Source organism: Mangifera indica, chromosome 20 (genome assembly GCF_011075055.1).
Source record: "Mangifera indica cultivar Alphonso chromosome 20, CATAS_Mindica_2.1, whole genome shotgun sequence".
NCBI lineage: Eukaryota > Viridiplantae > Streptophyta > Magnoliopsida > Sapindales > Anacardiaceae > Mangifera > Mangifera indica.
In genome coordinates, this window is record NC_058156.1 from 1,232,681 (window position 1) to 1,257,003 (window position 24,323).

General features: G+C 31.0%; 2 protein-coding genes across 6 annotated transcripts; both read left to right on the plus strand.

Annotated features, from left to right (window-relative positions):
* Window positions 1-984: 984 nt before the first annotated feature.
* LOC123203924 (3-oxoacyl-[acyl-carrier-protein] synthase I, chloroplastic-like) lies at window positions 985-3,972 on the plus strand. The gene is made up of 8 exons (XM_044620412.1): window positions 985-1,368; window positions 1,789-2,147; window positions 2,238-2,669; window positions 2,748-2,921; window positions 3,010-3,123; window positions 3,243-3,344; window positions 3,480-3,546; window positions 3,646-3,972. The coding sequence occupies exons 1-8, from the start codon at window positions 1,209-1,211 to the stop codon at window positions 3,711-3,713; spliced, it is 1,476 nt and encodes a 491-aa protein (XP_044476347.1). The 5' UTR covers window positions 985-1,208; the 3' UTR covers window positions 3,714-3,972.
* Window positions 3,973-12,914: 8,942 nt separating this feature from the next.
* Window positions 12,915-17,709, plus strand: LOC123204688 (auxin response factor 9-like). Of its 5 annotated transcripts, none has more exons than XM_044621474.1 (15): window positions 12,915-13,324; window positions 13,416-13,516; window positions 13,677-13,772; window positions 13,928-13,984; window positions 14,145-14,297; window positions 14,410-14,494; window positions 14,693-14,783; window positions 14,863-15,027; window positions 15,112-15,225; window positions 15,314-15,386; window positions 15,474-15,624; window positions 15,701-16,302; window positions 16,406-16,593; window positions 16,728-16,872; window positions 16,987-17,313. In XM_044621474.1, exons 1-14 carry the CDS (start codon window positions 13,276-13,278, stop codon window positions 16,864-16,866), a joined length of 2,064 nt encoding a protein of 687 aa, XP_044477409.1. In that variant the 5' UTR covers window positions 12,915-13,275; the 3' UTR covers window positions 16,867-16,872; window positions 16,987-17,313. The 5 variants fall into 5 exon arrangements, with proteins under 5 accessions (XP_044477409.1, XP_044477407.1, XP_044477408.1 ...); XM_044621472.1 differs by lacking the exon at window positions 16,987-17,313 and adding an exon at window positions 17,317-17,709 and having other exon boundaries at window positions 12,916-13,324; XM_044621473.1 differs by having other exon boundaries at window positions 12,916-13,324; window positions 16,979-17,313.
* The last annotated feature ends 6,614 nt before the right edge of the window (window positions 17,710-24,323 follow it).

Sequence of the window (24,323 nt, forward strand, 5' to 3'; positions counted from 1 at the left end):
TTTATCATATCCGATCCTACGGATACTGGTTGATTCATGAATTATCTATTAATATTAATTTTTTTTTTTTGTAATTTTCAATATTTTTCTCTTTAAATACATAAGTATTTCTTAGAGGAACAAAAATTTATCTCAAATTATAAAAATGTTTTATATAGATTTAAAAAATTTTAACATTAAATGAGGAATGAATTTTTATAATAAAGCGATTAATACTCATATGATTTAATTTTGTTTTCAATATAACAAATTTTTTAATTTTTGGATGAATTAAAGTTTATTTCATGTCAAGGGAAGCAAAAATATATGAATTTTTTACAAAAATATAAGTTTGATGTTGAAGAAAAAAAAAAAATAACAGGTGACCCGCAAGTATACCCGATTCGTGCCTGCAAAAATTCATTGCCCTCCGGCTCCCGCACCCATTATCATAACAATGATACCCATATATGTTATTATGACACCTTTTAAATAAAGTTATGGTCCAACACAAATTGGTAATTTGGTATCATACAATTAATTCCGACCAAATTTATTTTATTGTAATTAATGAAACATTACCCATTCATTTTTTTTTTTTGGTAATAAAGAATCATATTCAAGTCAAATCTTCATATTAGATTTGAATCAATTATATCGAATAGAATAAATTTTGAATTTAATAACTATTTTATAACTATTAAATCAAATAAATTAAAAGTTTGATTTTAATAAATTTTAAAAAATAATAAATAAAGATATAATTATGATAAAATTAAAATTATTTTAATAATTTTTAATATTTATAATAAAATAATAATTATATTATCTTTATATTATTTATCACAGTATCATAAATAATATAAAAAATAAAAAATAGATTTCACACTTTCAAATACTTGGACCAAACGGAGTTTTTGTGAACTGTCAGGGGTCCATCAGAGAAAATATGCAATAAAAGACACGACCATAAATAAAAGTGGTTGATTGGGGGTAGTTAAGCGGTTAGAACAAAATGGGAAAGCTTCTGAGAAGATCGCCAAGTTTTATGTTCACCTAAATTAAACTACATGGCGGATTCTCCAAAACTAAGTTTTAATGACCGCACAAGGAGCTGTCTTTGTTAGGTCCTCCTGACAACCCAAAGTTTCTCAGGCTTTCACGTTTCTATATGTGTCATTTCTTCAGAATTGCTTAGAAGAAAGAAAGAGCAAGCAACTGAGAAGGAGATGGCCAGCAGTGCATTTTGTTCTTCTAAACTTCTTGGAAGGGCTCACGCCAAAAGCAATAATGGGGTTTCTCTAGCTCAGTTTAACGGGCTCAGACCACTGGGAAATATGCATTTGCCATCACCTAGGGTAAACTCAAGTGGGTTTATTTCTACTTCAGGTAATTACTTGTATTAGCCTTTTGTTTTTGTTCTTCAATCTTGATGGTTTGTGTTTATGTTCCTATTTGCTTTCTTAAGACTAATTGTATCATAGTTCTGTTATTGGGTAATTTATGAATCATTGTTTATGCTCGCATTCTTTCAGTGTCTGTTAAGTTCTTGCAAGTGGATGTTCTTCTAATCAATAAAACCGAGCGTATCTATTTTCAATATACAAATAGTTACACATTTGACTTGGATAAAGTAACACCAATCATACGATGACACATATAAATTGGGTACATATAGCATTGCCCTCGTATAATTAATGAGCTTTGTGTATTGCTGCCTGGTAGAGTTTTTTTAAAAGGAAACATTTTTATCCTGTTTTTCTTTTCCTGGGAATTTGATTCTAGTTCAGTTTCATGTAATGGTGGCAGTTCTGAAGTGCAGACAGATCAAGGCAATGGCTTCCCCAACTGTTTCAGCTCCCAAGCGCGAAAAAAATCCCAAAAAGCGAGTTGTTATTACTGGAATGGGCATTGTATCAGTTTTTGGCAGTGACATTGATATATTCTATAACAAACTTCTCGAGGGAGAGAGTGGAATCAGCCTAATTGATAGATTTGATGCTTCAGACTTCACCGTCCGATTTGGTGGTCAGATTAGAGATTTTTCTTCTGCAGGATACATTGATGGGAAGAATGATCGCCGTCTTGATGACGTGTGGAGGTACTGCATTGTTGGTGGCAGGAGGGCCCTTGATGATGCCAACCTTGGCCCTCAAGTTCTTGAAACTGTGAGTCATAGTGTTTTGGTTACAGAATGTAGTTCACGTAATATAATGTAGACCAAATATCATGAAATTTTGATATGGGTATTAATGCAGATGGACAGAACAAGAATTGGAGTACTGGTGGGATCAGGAATGGGAGGCATAACAGCTTTTAGCAATGGAGTTGAAAATCTTATTCAAAAAGGATTTAAGAAGATATCTCCATTTTTCATACCTTATTCAATTACTAACATGGGGTCTGCATTGTTGGCTATAGACACTGGCTTGATGGGACCAAATTACTCTATTTCAACAGCCTGTGCAACAGCAAATTATTGCTTTTATGCTGCCGCAAATCACATAAGAAGAGGTGAAGCTGATATCATGGTAGCTGGTGGTACTGAGGCTGCAATTGTACCTACTGGTCTTGGTGGGTTTATTGCTTGCCGAGCTTTGTCCCAAAGAAACGAAGAGCCCAAGAAAGCTTCAAGACCCTGGGATAAAAATCGTGATGGTTTCGTCATGGGAGAAGGCTCTGGCGTGCTGGTAATCACAAATTCAGTCCTATTTGCTCATAAGATACTGTCCCTTTGTTAGTAGTACTAATGTGCTTACTGATGACAGATTATGGAAAGCTTGGATCATGCGATGAAAAGAGGAGCTAACATTATTGCTGAGTTTCTGGGAGGTGCCATAACCTGTGATGCTCATCACATGACGGACCCAAGGTCGGATGGTCTTGGGGTTTCATCTTGCATAGCTAAGAGTTTAGAAGATGCACGAGTTTCCCCTGAAGAGGCAAGCAGAGTCATTGCTATCATTTGATCTGAATCAATGTCTGCCCATTTACATTCTAATTTAAAGATGGTAAAAATTATGATTGCAGGTGAACTATGTGAATGCTCATGCAACATCAACTCTAGCAGGGGATTTGGCTGAGGTTAATGCAATTAAGAAAGTCTTTAAGGACACGTCTGAGATTAAGATGAATGGTACTAAGGTGAGATACATGCTTCCACTCTAGATTAACATCCATAGAACCCATTTCAGGCAAGATCTTAATCATCCATTTTAAAAAATCTGGGAAAGATGATATGTTTCACTCTGTAATCGTTTCAGTCAATGATTGGACATGGGCTTGGGGCAGCTGGTGGATTGGAAGCTGTAGCAACTATAAAAGCAATCACCACTGGCTGGCTGCATCCAACCATTAATCAAGATGTAATTTCTCAAAGCTCTCATTTTCTCTAATTTGATGCATATAGTTAGAAATTGACCATAGACTCGGTTCATCTCGGATCGAATCCACCCGTAAGTCTAATTCACCTAATGTGAATACCTTTCTTTCTGTGGCAGAACTTGGAGCCTCAGGTTACAATCGACACTGTACCAAATGTGAAGAAAAAGCATGAAGTTAATGTTGGTATGTGTTCTTGTTCCAAGCTCCCATTTAGGCGATATTTTACATTCTGGAGTGCTATAGAATCTGACTTGTAAATGGACCTTCTGCTTAATTCTGCAGCTATCTCAAATTCATTCGGCTTTGGTGGGCACAATTCGGTGGTGGTTTTTGCTCCATTCTTGCCATAAACAAAACGCAAACCAGGAAGCAGTCTTCCCTTTCTCTTGTTCCTTCATGAAGACATTAATTTTGATCAGGTGTTGAGCTAGGCTGAAGACTGAGAAAATATAAACTAGGTCAAGGATTTATTTATGCTTTTGATGAGTTTTCAGGACAAAGTAGCTTCGTTGCTAAATTTCATTACTTTCTCATCACCCTGTTTGATGAAATAAACTCACAGTTATATTTTCATGAATAAAACATTCTATGTTATTTTATTGGGATTCATTCAATTTCTTATGTGTTACATACCATGTTTTAACACCCTTGACATGATCAAGGTTTGGTTCGGGTTTTTCTTAATTCAACTGATCTAGTCATTGGTTGGATCTGAATATAAACACTTTGATATTATGAAGTGTAATCAAACTGAATTAAGTGATGCGTGATTTTAGCTCAAATCAATAGTATTAAGGTAGAATTCGAGCTCAAGACATGAATTGTTGAAATGCAAGATTTAAAACTTATAAAAATTTATTGATTTTTTATTTGAGTCGTAAACTCGCGAGCTCATTAAACCAACTAACATGAAGCTCAAGAGTTGAACTTGAGCTTAACTTGACATTTATCAAACCAAATCCAACTTGACATAAGGCGAGCAACTTGACTCAATTTACACCCCCATTTACAATACATAACTAAACAAATCATATTTATGATATTTAACCAAATTTGTAATAGGGTATTCCGGTTAAAATAAATTAAAACAACAATGTGTAACCAAATGTGCATTTTTCCGAAGTCATGCTAATGATAGCATGACACAATTATGACACTGGATCGTGATTGAACTACAACCCAACATAGTTTATCCGATTCAATCATATATGTAGTAATCTAATAACTTAAACACTTTAAACTTCACCTAAATTAAACTGATCATCATGTCTTGATCAAATTAGTCCATCTAGGTCACATCCACTCATATGACATACATTTTTTATAAAATAAAATTATATGTACCTAATTTTAAATACCAAATTAGATATTTAGATTATGTGTTCTTCTGTAAGTTAGTGTTATTTTATATTTAATTTAAATTATATAATTATATAATAATATATTATCTAAATATTTAATTCGATACTCAAAATTAGGTATACATCCCATTATTCTTTCTCCTAAGATAGTGCAGTCTCACCCTACTTATAAAAGTTAAATGGGCACAGTGAAAAACAGGTAGCCTCCATAATTAACAGTTTTGAGTTGGGCAACTTGGCAGACAAGTAGATTCGTTAGAAGAATCTAGTTGGGATTCCATCCAAGTGGAGATTCTAAATTTCTGTTGATAAAGTTAATTAAGCACTAATCAAGCTTTAATGCTGACATTAAAATTAGGTTTGTGATGATTATAGTACTTGATAATGAAAGTGATTACAAAAATCGAAATATTATATGTATTTATTTTTAATATAAAATTTAAATACATAAATGATATATTATAATTAAATATTTTTAATTTTTAATTTAATATTATTTAATTATATAAAAATATATATAAATATAATTTTATTATTGGAAGAAATCACATGGGCGCATCTTAATTAGTTACTCTAATTAGACTAGGTTAGGCCATCATTACCCTGAAGCCCACATTGTTTCGGCCCCTGAAGCTGATGGCATCATGAGCTTATGCCAAAATAAAAGCATAATTTTTCTTTTTAATTGTCGGGAATGTGCTTCTTAGGGAATCTAACCTTGTCTTTATGATTAATTAATTAATTAATTAATTACTTTCAAAATACGATAGAAAGGATGGTGCAACTTCCATTTACAAATGGTGATTTGGCTTATAAAATTGGGTTTTCGATTCGTCTTTTCTAGAATTAAAAATGAATTTTTTTTGATAAAAATAAAAATAGAGATAATTAAAATTTTTATAGTTATATATATATATATATATATATATATATATATATATATATATATATATATATATATCTTTGAATCATCCTTTTCTCAATTTTTGTTCTTCCTGACATGTTTTCTCTTTTATATATTCTCTAAACCATAATATATAAACCATAATATATAAAATCATCCTTGAAAGTTATAAATTATTATAAATATATTTTTATACTTAATAAATATTTTATTATTTTTTAAAAGGATATTAAAAAAAAAGTGCGAGAAATTTTTCGATTAAGATGAAGGGAGAAAGGGGAGAGAAATTTTACTTATAGGAAGGGAAAGAGAATTTTCTATCATTCCCGTATCAGAGACGAGACAAAGATGAAAAAAAATTTTCTCTATTGGGACAAAAATAAAGATAAAGATGAGAATTAAGGTATTCAATCTTACCTGTCTGCTTGTCATCTCTACTTCCATATCACTTCCAAGTTTCAACCCCTTTCTTGAAGTCTTGAACTTTCTTAATCAATCATTCTAAATCTTTGAATAATTTAATTTTGATTTTTTTTTTTTAGATTCCATGGTCGTTATGGAATGGCAGTGTTAACCAGGGAAGAAAGAAGGGACCTGACTAGTGTAATTTTGGACTTTGACATTTTTGCTAACAGGTGCAATGTAAGTGGTTGAGCGCTGAAATTTTTAATTCTTCTTCTTCTTCTGACTGTCATCCATCTCATTTTGACCAAAAGATTAGCATTAAAATTAATTTTGATTAGTGCAGTTCAACCACTAATTATGCTTAATCTTGATAGTGTTTGTAGGTAAGCTAACATCCTTGTGTGGGTGTAAATAGGAAAAAGAATAACACTATATACAAAACTTTATATATAAATAACGATATGTCATTATATGATTGAATTATTAAAAATTAAAGATAAACTAACACTTAATCACATAATGACATACAATTGTTCGTACACATAGTTTTACTCTGAGAGAAATTACCAAGTCATTAAGCCAAACATCAATTTACAAAACTTTGTGTAAAATAAAGAACAGTGTTATGTGCACAAACAATGACATGTCATTATGTGATTGGATAGTTTTAAATTAGAAATGAAATAACATTCATATTATTGTTTGTATATAAAAATTGTGCACATTGTTTAGTAGTAAAATAAATATTTTATCACATGAGTAATGCCTTGTATACAAACGGTTGGATAATAACGAATATAAATATCTGATATTTCTATTTGGAGATACTCTGATAAACAATTAGAGTATTCAATTATATAATAACATGTCCATTTGTTTATACTTTTTAAAGGAATTAAAAATTTCCTGTTAAGAAAATCAAACTTTATAATTTTCTAATTAAATAAACTAAATTTTTACAATTTCATATTAAAGATATCGAACAATCACATGACTTAAAACAACATTAAATAAAAATAATGTGACAATTTGTTATGTGACAAAATATAAGTTTGGTCATTTGACGAGAAAAATCCGAACGCTTGGTCATTTATTGAAACGAATTGAAAAAAGAGCCCAGTTTGATATATTTTAATTGTTGTTATTAGGGTGTGTGCGATCCAGTTTGATATATTTTGAGAGCTTTTTTAAATCAAACTGAAAATAAAAGATTTAAAAAATTTTTTAAATCAAATCAAATCATTTTAAATTCAAACTAAATTGAAAAAATACGGCTTGAACTTATTAAAATCATTTATTTCTAAATATATTATTTAATAAAATTAATTGAATTATAATTTTCTAGGGCATAATATAAATATGTAAAATAAATATAAAATATATACACAATATACATATAAATAAAACAACAAAATAAATATAAAAATTATCAATTGTACACCTAATTGCATGTTGAAATTTTGTCGAATATAATTACACATATATATTTTAAAACAATATAGTTTACAGTTTGGTTTGATTTGAAAATCGTTTAAATTACAATTCAAAATAAAAACTGTTTTTCAAAATTTATCAACTCAAACTAAACTTTTTTACAAATCAAATTGTAATTTTCAAGCAGTTCGATCCAATTTTATAATTTAAACCAAATTATGCATACCTTGATTGTCATCTTATCTCATTAGCATAATGTTATCTTTTGGTCATGTTTCATGAAATTCCTCCATTACAAATAAATCTGATTAGTTTTATTGTGACGGGTTCTCCTACAAGTTTTGTGCATCAAATCATGTGAAATTGAATCTTGATTATGTGAAAAATTATAAATAATTAACCTTGCAATTATGTTTGGCTGAAAGGCCATGGTCCTTTATTGGTCATCCACCCCATTATTGACCTAATTAAGCACTAAATTGATTCCTAATAGGGCTTCGAGTGGCCAATGAGAGAATAGTAACATGGGATTTTGACTTGAAAAGTTATAAATTGATGGTAATTTACAAGTATTTGAGATCAATAATCACCCGAATAATATTATTTATACATATTTTTAATACATAAAAAAAATTATCATATAATTAGATATTATTTTATTTTTAATTAAAAATCATGTAATTAAATGATAATATATCATCTGTATATATAAATTATATATCAAAAGTATGTCTTTCTAGTTTATTGATAATATTTTGAATACTCGATTAAATATTTTGATTATATGTTATCATATAATTAAATATTATTTATTTTTAATTTAAAATTATTTAATTATATAATAATATATTATCTAAAATTTTAATTAGATACTCAAAATTTGGTGCATACGTGAGTAACCTAATACAAAACCATTACTTTCTCTACAAAGAAGACAAAGAGAACGAGGTGTAATCTCCCTAGTGGTCGTTTCCACAAATGATTCTGGCGTCTTTTCCCTCTTAATGCAAGTGAAGATAAAGCACACACAAGAAATGAGAGCCAGTGGATGAAAGACTTTGGGCATCCATTGGATAAACAACAAAGAAGATCCAACGGTTGGGATCAAAGAAGGTCACGGGGACCAAAATCCCACTTCCAAAAATGTTCAAAATTCTGTATTAAAAAATTTTATTAGCCCATGATTGTCTTCTTCACATGAACTCCAAGTGGGTGATTTTTAATGTTTAAAAAGGCTAACCCACCTGAGCATCAAATTAATTCGTGCCTTGATTGCATTTATTATAGTAAAAATACAGAAATTTCAGATACCCTACAATTGAGTTCATTTTGGCCAATGATTCCCCGGTAATTAATAAATTATATATATTTAGTTTTAAGTATTTAATTAATTATATAAATAATATATTATAATATTATTAATAATTTTGAGCATAATGATATATAGGGTTAGATTTGAAGTGAGTTTATTCGAGCTCGAAATGAGTTTTGTTCAAACAAACCCGAGCCTGAGCTTACCTTGAATGAGCCTGAATACAAACACGAGTCTGAATTTTAAGCAAAAAATGAATACAAGCCCCAATCGAAACACTTGTTAAACGAGTCGAGCTCGACTTACGAGCTGTTTACTCAAATAAAAAAACATTTAACTTAGAATAAACGACACCGTTTGTTTCTTGAAATACGAGCTTGGAATTGAGTTGTCAAGCCTAAAATGTAAGCCCAAAGCGAACCTGAACTGGAGTTAAGTGCGAGCTGAGCCTGAACACTAAAATTATGAAATGAGCCGAATACAAACATATGCTTAACGAGCTCGGTAAGTCTGAGCTTGGGCTCACTGAAAATGAGCTAGGCTCGTATCCAACCCTAATGATATATTATTGAAATATCGAATTAGTTATACAAAATTAAATACACATAATATTGTTTGTGGGTAAAAAGGAAACCCTACAAGGCAATTGAGCTCATTTTGCTCAATGATATATGGATAAACAAGAATATTATATGTACTTAATTTTGAATACAAATTGAATATATAGATGATGTATCATCATGTGATTGAATGATTTTAAGTTAAAAATAAAATAATACTCAATCGCATAATAACACGTCATCTGAATGTCAACTTAAATATTAAAAACTAGATATATATATATATATAACACTGCTCATAGGTAAAAAAGAAAAAAATAATATTATATATATATTAATTTTGAGTATATTAATAAATAAATACTTATATGTATTATCATATAATTAAATTTTTTTTAATTTAAAATTATTTAATTATATAATTATTTATATTAAATATATATTTATTTGTGTATTGGAATAATTTTATAGATTGGGAAAGTAGGCTAAAGTGTGGAGCTGTGGGGTCTCTTTGTGATTAGTGCAGGCTTAGGGCAGCCAAGGAACACCAACCAAATTGGTCTCCACATGGGGTGTGCTTTACAATATTAATACTTGTTCTAATCAAAGTAATCTCTTTTTCCTCTCTCTCTTTCTATGCATTTATGCGAACACTTTGATTGGCGTACTATTATTCATAAGAGAATCGTTGTTGTCTCTTGCTCCATAGTGACGACAGTTACAGAAGCATCCCTTATTTGAGGGAGGGGCTGGTGGGGGAATCCACGGCATTCCCCTTTAACACTGTAGATTGACGGGACCGATTCACACCAGCCTACTCCTAACGCTTACGCCAACCCCCATCACAGGAGCGGCTAGGGTTGTAATTGTCACTTGTGAGATCTTCAGGACTACATTTTTCTTTTTTTATTTGTTATGAGGAAGCCTCCTCCGGATCAGTTAGATAGACAAATCTGCGATATAATTTCAAAATCTATAATTACTGTATCAGATAAGTTAAAGTTTCATAAGTATGACAGATACTCAAACCTAAGATTTTTTTCAAAAAATTATAATGCTTAACTAATTTTGTCAATTTTTAGGATCATCTTAAAAACTAAATTGATAAATTTGAAATTTTTTTTTTTTACTAGACATAATTTTAGAAATCTAATAATCTCTTATACAAAAGGGTTTTCTAATGATATTAATTTTTTTGGATAAGGTTAGATGCAAATTAAGCCACATCAACGTGGCTTGATCAGAGTTAGAGTTTTAGTTTAATAATTTAATTCGAATCCTCTTTCAATGATAATGTCCATTCAACAAATAGTATTATTTATCTCATTAGTAACTTTTTAATAATATCTCTATTCAGTTTGAACGAGCTCGAGCTATTCATTATGGATTTAAGTTAAGCACAAGCTAGTCCATGTTCAACTCAAATCCAACCCTAATTATGGGGTGAAAGTGTTGCATTTAAGAACAAAAGGATTAAATAGATTGCAACCAAAATTGAAGGATGAACTGTGTTGTTAACCCCACTAACTCTTCTCCCTTGACCATCACAAATATGAATACAAGCTGGGTGAACGCCGCCATCAAAGAGTGCCACACTAAATAATATATATATATATATATATATATATATATATATATATATATATATATGTTGTGACCTGAAGTCCCACATCACTCTCGTTCTGTTTACTGAGCTTCTATATAAGCAGGGGTTAAAAGTCTTTAACTCAAACGACACATTTTAAAGCTGTGAAGGTCTGAAGCTCAAAGCGGACAATATCGATCGAACTGTTTATAACTATATATATATATATATATATATATATATATGCAGCCTTAAATTTTTCCATTTAAAATGTGTTCCAAAAACGTTTTTATTCAATACCCACAAAATATTTTTCACACATAAGCTGGTAATATTTATATTTAAAAAAAAAAACAATTATTGGTCAAATTAAATCCAAAGATTTAGATCACCTCTCTCTCACCACCATGCTTTAATTGAATCACGGACATTCCTCATGCCATGTGATTAAAGAAAATAATATAACTTCTCATAGGAAGCAAGGGTCACTTTCTCTTATTTATTTTACCATAAAGTTGCTCAATTTATGCAGCCAAAAACTGTGATTGATTTGTTTTTGTTCTTAGCTTGTCATCATATTATCAGATCAAATAATTTTAAATTAAAGTTAAAAAACTTATTTTTACCAAAGGGTTAATGTATTCTCAAACTTCTATCTGTGAAGTTTGAAAAATAAAAAATATCTATCATTTTGTTAAAATTCTCTGTTAGAATTAAAAGTAAAAATGTTATTTAGCTAAAAATATTAAGAAAACTAAAATTTTATCATATTTTCACCCCTTTAGTTTTAAAACCTAACAATTTATCTTCACTCAAAGTTTGAAAAATATCAATTTCCTCCTTATGTTTTTTTTGTCATCGAAGATGGTAAATCACTATCTCCGACTGTGTTCTTTCTCTCTCCTACGTTAATTGAGAATTTTAATAAAAGAATGAGTATTTAGGTTTTTAAAAACTTTATGGATGAGAGTTTTGAAATACGCTAAACCTTGGATAAGAATAAGTCTTTTGGTTTTAAAGTAACGATAAAGTCACATCTAATCACACAATTACATATCGTTTAAATATCAAATTGAACACTCAAAATTTTTATATATATATACACACACACACACCTAATTAAAAGCCCTAATATAGGATGCTTATCCACATCACTATACATTGAAATGGACTTGACCAATGTGAATTGCTTCTTTAAAATTACTTGATAAATAAAAATTAATTAAAAATTTTGAAAGTGGGTATGGGAAGAATCTGTTAGAGGGTATTATCCAGACGATAAGTTGCTTATTTAAAGGTGCAAAGTATGAATTGAATTTGTGAAAGTTTGGATTAAAAATGATAACCCTCTCTTCCTTTTTGTTGTCCTTTTTAAAAAGTAATTAAAAGTAGTGTGAGCAAATTGTGATTCTTTAATGTAGAGTTTCACCACAAGAGAGGACCAACATGGCACGTGGGTCCCTACTTAACACGTGGAAATCCATTTGGCTACTTCGCTGACGTAAATCAGGAACCAGGTCAAAAGTTCAAGATCGCTAGTTTCCCACGTGTTAAGTGGACCCCACATGAATGGCAAATACCTGTAGTTATGGGCTCAACATGGGGTCAAAATAAAAACATTAAAAAAAAAAAGAGAGACCCCAAAATTCTGCCGGGTTAACTCTAGCCAACCCTGTTGCCTGTTTCCAAGCAAACAACGAAAGACGGCAACTAACAATAACGGTCAAAACCTAGCTGATGGCCTCCGTTACCCTCAACCACACGCATGCCAACAAACACCCCACCAACACGGTGTTATTTAAATTAAAAGAATTCAACGAAAAATAAAAAAAATGAAAGCCATCGCCGTTATGAAACGTCAGGTCAAGCTTTCCGTTTGATTTCCGACCGTCAACGTTACCGCTGACCACGGTTAAATCAGAACCATGGTTTGTTTACAAAAAACAATACAGTGAAAAAGCAGACAAAAGCAACAAAGTCGCGTAATATAAGACGCGCGCAAAGCGGTTTTCGCTGGATTCTCTGGAACGGGGTTGTCCTGGATTCTCTATCAGTTTCAGAAGAGAGAGAGCGGTTTTGCGAGCTCTGAAGGTGGTTTTGTAACGGTTTACTGGTTCTCGTTACGGTTTTTGGATTCGGCGATCGTTACAGATTGAGAGAGAGTGTGTGTAAAGTCTGTGTTCAAGAATCGAAAAAGTTCGTATTAACTGCTTGTTATCCATTGATTATTATTAATAATCATAATTATGGAGCTTTAATTACTCTGGTGATTGTACGTGTATAACGAGCTAAATTAGGTAGAGAGAGGGAGAGGGTGCGCTTTTGTGTGACTTTCACGGTTTGTTTCAACGATGGCGAGTCGGGTCGGGTCGTTTTCGCAACCGAGTAGCGATGGTTCAGGTGAAAATGAAAGTAAAATGGACGGTTTTCATTATGATGTTTCCTCATTTTCCTGGAAAATAATTTTTGCTTTGTTTGTTTGTCGGTGCAGATTTGTACACGGAGCTATGGAAGGCTTGTGCGGGGCCTTTAGTGGACGTGCCGAAATCTGGAGAGAGGGTCTATTATTTTCCACAAGGACACATGGAACAGGTAAGTGTTTTTATGAATTTATATTTTAGATCGGTTTTCTGTTTGTTTCTCGGGAAATGAAATGTTTTCTCGGGAAAAAAGTTGCAGTAAAAACTTCTACGTATAGATATGGTTTAATTCTGGAGGGAAATTGAAAAATATATTTTTGTGTTGTGTATAGTTAGAGGCTTCGACAAATCAGGAACCAAATCAACAAATTCCGTTGTTTTCTCTTCCATCGAAGATTCTATGTCGTGTTATCAACGTTAATCTTCTGGTATTTCTCTGTTCCTTATATGCAATTTTGTAATTATGTTCCTTTGGATTTTTAGTTACTTACGTTAGGGTTTTCTGTTTTTGGTGTATTATTAAAAACCAAATGGACCAAAGGTTGACATGAATTAAACTGATTCTGATTTGTCCTTTCTATAGGCTGAGCAAGAAACAGATGAGGTTTATGCACAGATTACTTTGCTGCCAGAACCAAAAGTAAGAAACTTATCGAATTGCTTTCTAAGTCTGGTATCTTCATATTTTGGCCGTAGAAAGTTATATATATATATATATATATATATATATGTATGTATGTATGTATGTATGTATATATTTGTTCAGAGTTACTGGTTTTGATTTGAAAAAAAAATTGTAGCAAGAAGAACCTACAACTCCTGATCCATGCCCTTCTGAAACTCCAAGGCCCACAGTTCACTCATTCTGCAAGGTTTTAACTGCCTCTGATACAAGTACCCATGGTGGGTTTTCTGTTCTCCGGAAACATGCTACTGAGTGTCTTCCTCCGCTGGTAAAGGACTCTTTTACTTTTATTTTCTTCTCAAATTGCTTAATATCTATATTTCGTTCTGCTGATCTCAATATATCAGATGTGTTGACTTCCATTTGTGAGTTTTCTTCAGGACATGAGTCAGCAAACCCCAACTCAGGAGTTGGTGGCCAAAGACCTTCATGGGTATGAATGGCGATTTAAGCATATTTTCAGAGGTAATATATTTGTATTTGGAGCCTGATGCTTGTGATGCTAATTAAGTTTTGGAAAAAATTAGAGGATCTTTTTCTTTTTCAGTCATTATGAGTTTGAACAAATTAATTTGTTGAGAGTCAAACAGTCTGTTTCAGGAAACAATCAGAAATATGTTCAAGCTTAACTTATGTTTCATCTATCTGCTGTGCAATGAATAGGTCAACCCAGGAGACATTTGCTGACAACAGGATGGAGTACATTTGTTACTTCCAAGCGATTAGTTGCTGGGGATACCTTTGTATTCTTGAGGTATATGCTCAAGTTATCTATTCTCCTCTCCTTTGGTTGTTTGTGGTTTCCAGTTCTCATATGGACTATGGGTTTCCAGGGGAGAGAACAGGCAACTGTTTGTTGGTGTAAGGCGTCTTGCTCATCAACAGAATAGCATGCCATCATCTGTGATTTCAAGCCAGAGCATGCACTTAGGTGTGCTTGCTACTGCATCTCATGCTGTTGCAACCAAGACCCTCTTTCTTGTGTATTATAAGCCAAGGTATTAAATTTTAACTTCTTTTAAATCGAATGGGAAAAGTTGTTTCTATTAACTGAGTTCTTATTTATTTTGGTTGATCACCAGGACCAGCCAGTTCATCATCAGCTTGAACAAGTACTTAGAGGCTGTGAACAATAAATTTGCAGTTAGCTTGAGGTTTAAGATGAGGTTTGAAGGGGAGGATTCCCCTGAGAGAAGGTAATAAAATTTCAGTATGGTGTCTTTCAAACTTGCATGTTGTCTGAGTCCTTTGATAATAATTGCTCAATATATTTCAAATGATCAGGTTTTCGGGCACAATTATTGGAGTTGAAGACTTTTCTTCTCAATGGAAAGATTCAAAATGGCGATCACTGAAAGTAAGTTCTTAGATTGGCATGGTTCTGAACCCCTCCTCAGCTTGAAGTAAATAATTCCTTCATTAATTTGCTTGATCTCTTTCCTAGATTCAATGGGATGAGCCTGCATCTATTACGAGACCTGATAGAGTTTCACCATGGGACATAGAACCTTTTGTGGCGATACCCTCTAATCCTGCTCCACTAGTTTCAATGAAGAACAAAAGGCCTCGACCACCTATTGAAATTTCATCTCTTGGTGAGAGAAAGTAGAAACTTTCTTTTTGGTATTGGATGAATTCAGTTGGTCTGATAAATTTCTTGTGTGGATATAGATTTGACTTCAACTGCATCAGCGCCTTGGAATTCCACTGTGACGCAGTCCCATGATGTAACACAGCTGAGTGTTACTGAAAACAAAAGAAGTGATAATCATGCCTCATGGCATAATAAGCAGACTGAATTTAACAGCAATGGCAACTCTTTGTCTAGAGCTCAGACTGATGGAGAGTGGCTAGTTTCCCCACATGTCAGTTTCTCTCAGCAGCTGTTTCCAGATGCTGTTGATGATAATAAAAATGTTACTGCTTGGCATGCTCTCCATGGCTACTCAACTCCACACTCATCAAAGGTCAACAATGACCCAATGCTTGACCGAGTTGAAACTGGGAGGAAAACTGAGAGGGCTGCTAGCTGCCGATTGTTTGGCATTGATCTTGTAAATCATTCTATGAGCTCTACTGCAGTGGATAAAGCAGCTGCATCTAGTGTTGCCACAGAAGGACACAATCTTGGTACCCTGTCAGCAGGTGATTCAGACCATAAATCTGATCTTTCAAAGACTTTTAGAGAAAAGATACATGAACAGTTGCAGGTTTCACCAAAAGAGATTCAGACTAGGCAAAGTAATTCTACATCTGCCAGAAGTCGCACCAAGGTACTGAAATTACTATAGATATAAAACCTGTTTATTGAAGATCTTACACTATTTTATCAGGTTCTGACACATTTTTGGGTTTGGTGTTCAAATATGCCAAAAGGTGCAAATGCAGGGGGTTGCTGTTGGTCGGGCTGTGGACTTGACCATATTGGAAGGGTATGATCAGCTTATAAATGAGCTTGAGGAGATGTTTGACATAAGGGGACAGCTTCACACTAGGAACGAGTGGGAAATTGTTTATACTGATGATGAAGGGGATATGATGCTTGTGGGTGATGATCCATGGGTGTAAGTGCCGTGTGCTACTATCTATCAGAAATTATAATGCTTCATTCTCAAAACACTTGGATTCATTTAAGTTATATGTTTGTAAATTAATGTCCTTTATTTATTCTCTTTTTGTTAATTTTATTGCGGTGCAGTGAATTCTGTAACATGGTGAGAAGAATCTTCATATGTTCAAGCCAAGATGTAAAGAAGATGAGTGCAGGAAGCAAACTTCCTATATCTTCTATTGAAGGTGAAGGAACTTTGCTAAGCTCTGATTCAGCCGAAAATTGAATAACGGTTACTTTCTTTTCTCCCCTTCTGTTTCTCCTTTTTGTCTATTCGATTTTCTTGTGTCACCATTGTCGTCTGATGTTGGGTTTGGTTTAATTCTGGGGGCTCAAAGTTGGACAGGAAGGAGAAAGCGGACTAATTGGTAGCTTGTTTTTAAGAGTTAACTATCAAAGAAAGACTGATAGAAAAATTGACTGGGTTTTTCAGAACCAATAGGTCATAATGCTGTAGTTGAGTTAGATGAAACTGTAGGGTTTATGTGTATATGTTGGGTGGGAAGGGATTAAGGATCACTGTTTATTATTTTGGCTGTAAATGTAAATGTGCTTTGTCAGTTGAAATCTTGGTCTTGGGTGAGCTGAAATTTAAGTCCTTTGGGTCAATGCATTGGGCTCTTTTTGTCTTCAAACCTAAACCCTCATAAATTGACTTACTTTGTCCATCTAACAGTTTATTCCAAGAATCTGAATAAGACCAAGAAAAAGAAAGGTAAAGCCGAAAAGGACAGAATATCGGACAATATTAAACAGTGTGGGTCAAAAATTTAGAACGTCAAGAAAGGGGCTGCTGACTTTGAAGACAAATCTTTATAATGGACCAACAGTTAGAATCATCATCAGCTGAATGGCAGTTGTCATTAGTCCAAGGGTTTAAACCAGCGGAACTGAATAATGCTTGATTTAAGTTTGGTTTGATGGTATATAGGCATCGAGCTAGTGCCTTTTTGGCTTGAGCTCGGGGTATAAATAGTTGATTGAATTTGGATAAAAAAATTACGTTCGAACTTTTTAATTTATTTAAACCTCATAACTCAATGAATTTATCATTAGTTTTTTTTGGGTATCTGGGAATCTTAATCGGATTTACAATCACTTTATCAAGTAAATTAGAGTTTCACAAAACTCTAACTTAATATTGCATGGTTAGATTTTGTGCAAGTAAATTTGCATCAACACATTTAGTCGAAAAGGACTGTTGGTTTATATTTTTGGTGTCGGGGCTTTTGATTGGAGGTCTTTCAAGACAGAGTAATGGCTTGTGGATCATTTGATAAAAGGGGGAATATGATTGATTTCAATCATGGTTATCTGTATTATACAATACACAATACATATTATATAATATGATATAAATAAAAAATTATGTGTAAAAAAAGTTCTATGATATAATGAACATATTATACTATAATACATATTATATGATATGATACATATTATCGATACGAATCAATATACTTTTCTGGAGAAGTGATGAAGTGGTAGAGTATATATGAGACATTTTATAATTTTTAGAGATTTTTGTGATATTTTTTCAAGATGATGATATAATAATTAGATTTTTTTATTATTTTTATAAAAGATGTCATATGATACGATATATAATATAAAAAATTATATTTTTAATATAGAATATGATACATAATTTAGCAGTTAGTTGAAAGATTTCACTTTATGATTTTTATCTTCTTTTACAATTTACATAATAGAAAACACATACATATTCATCCCAAAAATCGACCTAAATGGTGAAGGGTCAACGGTTTTTTATAAATGTTGAGAATTCAAATGATTATAGTATGATATATTATAATAAAATTGATTTTTAATTTGTTTGATCTATAATTATAAGTCTAGGTGACTTTAGACTTTTAGGGCTTTCGCAAAGGTTTCTAATTTTAGAAAAAAAAAAAATAAACACATACATAGCATACATTCTTAAGTAGGAATATCCCATACATAGCATACATTCTTAAGTAGGAATAACCAAATGGCTCTATTTTTATTTAAGCATCTAATTACAAATCAACATCGACTAATTATGACATGAGAATTAGATGAGATGATGTTGAGACTTCCACCCACATCAATTCATTAATTGGTTGAAGTTGGAAACAAAATATCTTTCTTGTCCATTAATGACATCAGATACGAATTATAATAAAAAATAATACATATTTAAAAATATATTATATTAATATAATATAATAAATATATTATATAATACAATATATATTATAGATATAAATTAATATATTTTATTAGAAATATAATAATATATTAAAGATATATTTACAAAATTTTAAAAATTTAGAGAATGTTTGTGATATTTTCTCAGATAATATATAATATTTAAATTTTTTTATTATTTTTCATATAAGATTTATTTTATGGTACGATATGATATGTGATACACGATACAAAAACTTTGGTATTTGAAATACAATACAATACAATACAATGCATAATTTGACTCATATAAATATTATTAGGATTAAATTTGAGCCGACTTTGTTTAAGCTCGGCTCAACGAGTCTAAAACAAATTCAGATGAAATGAGCTCAAGCTCAAACTCAAGCTATAAAAGTGTTCTATTCGTCAAATTTACGAGTTTATAAAATTCGATATGAATCAACTAAAACGATATTATTTTAATTAATGTATATTAAAATAATATCATTTTAATATCAAATCGAGTTTAAAGTTCGAATCAAACTTAAACTTGAGTCAAACTTGATTTTAACTTTTTTCAAATAAATTAAATTTGAGCATTTTAAAGATGAATTCAGTAAACTCAAACTTAACTGTAATTATATCTGATTAATTTAGACTTAATTTAATTTAAATCTGAGCTTAAATATTATTACTCTTTTGGTTTGGAACTTAGCTCGATTTACCAACCAACAAACCCAGTAGATGATTGAGACTGAAGAGAAGATAAGCAGATGATCGAGATTGTAGAGAAGATTTAAACCGTTGAATATGTCAAAAATCATAAGCTAAGAACCAGACAAACATCCTTCGTTCTCTGGTCGATTTTACATTTATTTATGGCCAAAGACATGATCGGCTTGTCAGTCAACGATCCATGAATTATTGCATGGCATTTCGAGGTTGCGGTTTGTTCACGAGTCATGGCGGCTGCCTACGTCCACTTTCAAGCAACTAGGAGATGGTGATACAGATATGTTTATTATTCATTGAATCTAGAAGGAGATCGGACTCTCTCCCATCGGAACTATGCAAAAATGGTAAATTTGAGTTTAGTTTGGATTAAAATATTATTTTAAAATAAATTATTTGATATAAATAATTATTATGTTTAATAAAATTTAGTAGGTATAAATAATTATTATGTTTGGTTAAATATAATAAAAATATTAATTTATTATTTTACTTAAATACTCTTACGTTTAATTATTCAAAAATATTTTTTATATTACTTGTTTTTATTAATTGACAATAGGGTTATTTTTGTCATAACAAATTAATAAATAAAAATATTATTATAATAAAATTAAGATTATTTTGATAATATTTTAATAATTAAAGTAAATGTGGTAATTAAGATATTTTTTATATTACCTACCACATCATCATTGGTAATAAGAGATTATCGAAATTTTTTATTATCTTACAACAAAACAAAGTAATAAAAATTACATTACCAAAATGATTTTTTTATACAACAAACGCCCCCTTAGAATCGAAAAATTATATTTTCACACCTTCCTTGTATCATTAATGAAATTCGTTAATTTTTAAGATATTTACACTTAAAAGATAAAACAATAAAATTATATGCATCCTCTTTGAATACACAAATGGTTATATATTGATATGTGTCATTATATGATTTGGTGATTTTGAATTTTAAAAAAAGTAACATCCACTCATGTGATAAAATATATAAGTATATACTTATTTGAGTACTCAAACTAGATACATATAACATTGCTTAAGACAAATATACTTTTTACTATTTTTAATGTTAGCAAAAGGCCGAAGGACTTATTCTCACCGAAAGTTCATTGCATTCCTAAATTGATATCCATTAAGTATTAAAGGCATAAACACCCATTTGTGAGCTATTAAAAATAACTGAATCAATTAATATTATCTATTTTCCCTTAGGTTTAAAAAACTAATAATTTATCTTGAAGATTAAATTTTGAAATGTTACAATTTTCTCTCTGAGCGTTTTTTTCTTTTCTCATTCCTTTTTCTCAATGCAGTCACTAATTAGCTTTTCTCTCCCCCCTCTTTTTTATCGCTTTTCTAAGCTTTCTAGAGATGAAGGCGAGCGATTTATCTTCGTTGAGTAATGAAGATGATGTCTTTATCTAGAGAAGGTGTCGAATTTCAGGAAGTAAATGGGAGTGAGAGGGAAGTCGATTGGTGACAACCCCAGAAAATGGGAGAGAAAAAAAAAATCCTAGAGGGAAAATATAATATTTCAAAGTTTAATACTGGGAAGAAAATGTTAATTTTTTAAACTCGAGGGGAAAATAACTAACATTTTATTATTTTTAACATATTACTAGTTAAATAACAATTTTATTCCTAAAACTTAATTTATTTTATTAATTTTAAATGTCCATAGGTAGATATTTGAGTTTTTAATATTTATCAAGTATTAGTTTGAGAAGGCCAAAGGACTATTTCCCACCTAAGGTATGCTTTTTTTTTTTCCAAATTCCCTCTCCCCGGTTAACTCTGAAAATTTCATTTACCTACCTATAGGCTGTTAAAAAAAGGGTCTCAAGGGCAAAATCATCATTTTATCTGTAATATTAAAAATAGACTTAAATTTAATTTTATTTTCCCCTAAAACCCTAAAAACTAACAATCCCACCTAAGTTTTCAAAAACAATATTTCCCCCTTAGAGTTTTCAAACTTTTCGGATTGAATTTTCCAGCAACAATCGAGGATCTCTAAGCGACGTCTCTTCCTCTTCGGCGTCTTCTCTTTCTGACTATGTGACGTCTTCCCCTCCTAGGCATTATCGTCGACGAAGACGACACGTCTTCATCGAGAAGAAGACAACTCGTCTTTGTCTTTGATAAAGACAAATCATCTTCGTTCAGAGAAGAAGACGCCACACGGTGTTAAAAGATGTACGATCGAAATGAGGGGGTCATCGAAGAGGGAAAGTAGATGCTTGAAGATTGTCGGTCATCGTCGAAAAAATTGGATCTGAAGATTTGGAAACCTTAAGAGGAAAATTTAGTTTTTAAAAATTTGGGTTGAGAAAAAAATATTAGTTTTTAGGGTTTGAGAGGAAAAAATGATATGACTAATAGATTCAATTAATTTTAAAGGCCTATGAGTAGGTAAATGAGATTTTCAAAGTTAACAAAAAAAAAATTGATTTAACAAAAAACATACCTTGAGTGGGAGATAGTCTTTTGGCCGTTTGAGAATGCAACCAAGTTTGGTGAAAATAAATCCTTTGGCCTTACCAAAGCTAAGTAACTTTTGCTTCAAAACTTGATTACATAACTTTCAACCCTATGTTATTAGAAAAAACAAATTTCAATACGACTGTCAACATGTATTCACTATCCATGACTTTTAATCGCAATAGGTGGCTTTGATTCTTGTCGTCGTTGCATTGGTCTAATACGATTTAGTCACGATAACATTATCACATGGAAAACTCACTATTATAGTATGATTTCCGTTGAAATTGAATTGAATGACGTAATTATAAGTTGGAATCACATCATCGGGATGAAGTAGTTTTGACTGAATTGCATCAGACCACTGCAATTTTTGCTAGAATCGAATTGGTATGATGCCCATTAAGATTTCAAATAATATAATATTATATCATATATTAATAAATTATCATTATCGCCTAAATTAGTCCTCGTTATAAGAAATCACATGCCGGTCCATAAGTCGTTTTGTAGGTGGCTAAATGATAAATAAATACGCCCATTTTTTGCTCTCAAGTTCAGTCAATCCACGTGCTTTTTGTCTTCTTCTTCTACACGTAAATTTATTACACGTATACAATTCTTTTGGTTTTAAATATAATTTACTTTTGCCGTCTAATTCGCGGACTGTCTATGAAATTCTAATTCTCTTTCATACATATTATATTATAGAATATTTAAAAAAAATAAATAATAAAAATTTTAATATATATTTTTAAAATAATATATTAATTTATATATTTTATTATAAAATATAAGACATATCGAATAATATATTTATTATATTTTATATTTTATATTATTAATGATAGCGTTCTTCAAAAATAAATATTAAATTATTTACACTGGTTGTGCTACTAGTTTGACCGAGTTCTTAAGAATCATCACTCAAGAAGTAATTATCCACTGATAAATTTAGGGTTGGACTCGAGCCGAGCCAGCTCGAGCTCGAGTTTGGTTCGGTTCAGTTCGAACTAGAAACGAGTCAGGTTTTGTTCTGTTCGATCGAGCTCGAGCTAGTTCCGATTAGTTCGATAGATTTTTTTTAAAATTTTTTATACAAAACGACGTCGTTTTGATCTATATATATATATACAAAACGATATTATTTTGATATGAAAAACGAGTCGAGCCGAGCCAAAAACGAGCCGAACTTAAACCGAACCGAGTTTGACTCGAGTCGAGTCTGAGCTGAACTCGAGCCGACTATAAAAAAACCGAGCCGAGCCCGAGCTGGCTGCGAGCCGAGCTCGGCTCAGCTCGAATCCAGCCCTAGATAAATTATAAGAACAATCATCTACCAAAAAAGGAAAGTCTCCTTGAATTGAGATACGCATTTCTAAGGGAAAAAGGAATTTATGTCTAATCATCTACAAAAAAATTTCAATTTTTTTCCATTAATCAAAAATATATTTTTACATTTCTTAACCGGAATTCTTGTTTAAATTGAAATAGCAATATTATGTGTATATACTTTTAAATACATAATTGAGTATACAGATGATATATTATTATACGGTTATATGTTATTTTATGTTCAATTTTGAAACTACTCAATCATATAATAATATATTATTTATATAGTTAATTGTTTTTTCAAAAGTGTGTATACAATACGCATCCATTTATTGAAATTGGAATGGAAAAATACATTAAAATTATGCGTATATATTTTTCATATATAATTTAGATTCATAAATGATGTGTTATTATATAATTAAATAATTTTAAATTAAATATAAAATAATATTTAATCACATAATAATATTATATATATATATATTTAAATTATATACTAAAAATATGTATTTATAATTTTATTCGGAAAAATATTCATTGCAATCCAATAAGTAAGCCAGCTGCATGTGAAGACAACTCCTAGAAACACCAATCTTTTCTAACCATGATGGCTCCAATCAATAATTGTTTCAAAAGCTTGATCTACTTTGAAAGGAAGCACCTCCTCAGCCATTTTTAGTATGTTAATGTTTGTTTTATATTTATTTTGAATATATAAATTATTAATATTTGATATATATTATCATATAATTAAGTAATAATAACCATCATTGAAGGGAAGAAAACCTAAGGATACAAGGAAAAAAAATTACTTATTAAAATTGAGATTAAAGTGAAATATCAGTTTTTAAAACCCAAGATAAAATTATATTTTTTTTCAATATTACTGATAAAATAATAATTTTATTTTTAATTTTAAAGAAAAATCCTAACAAAAAT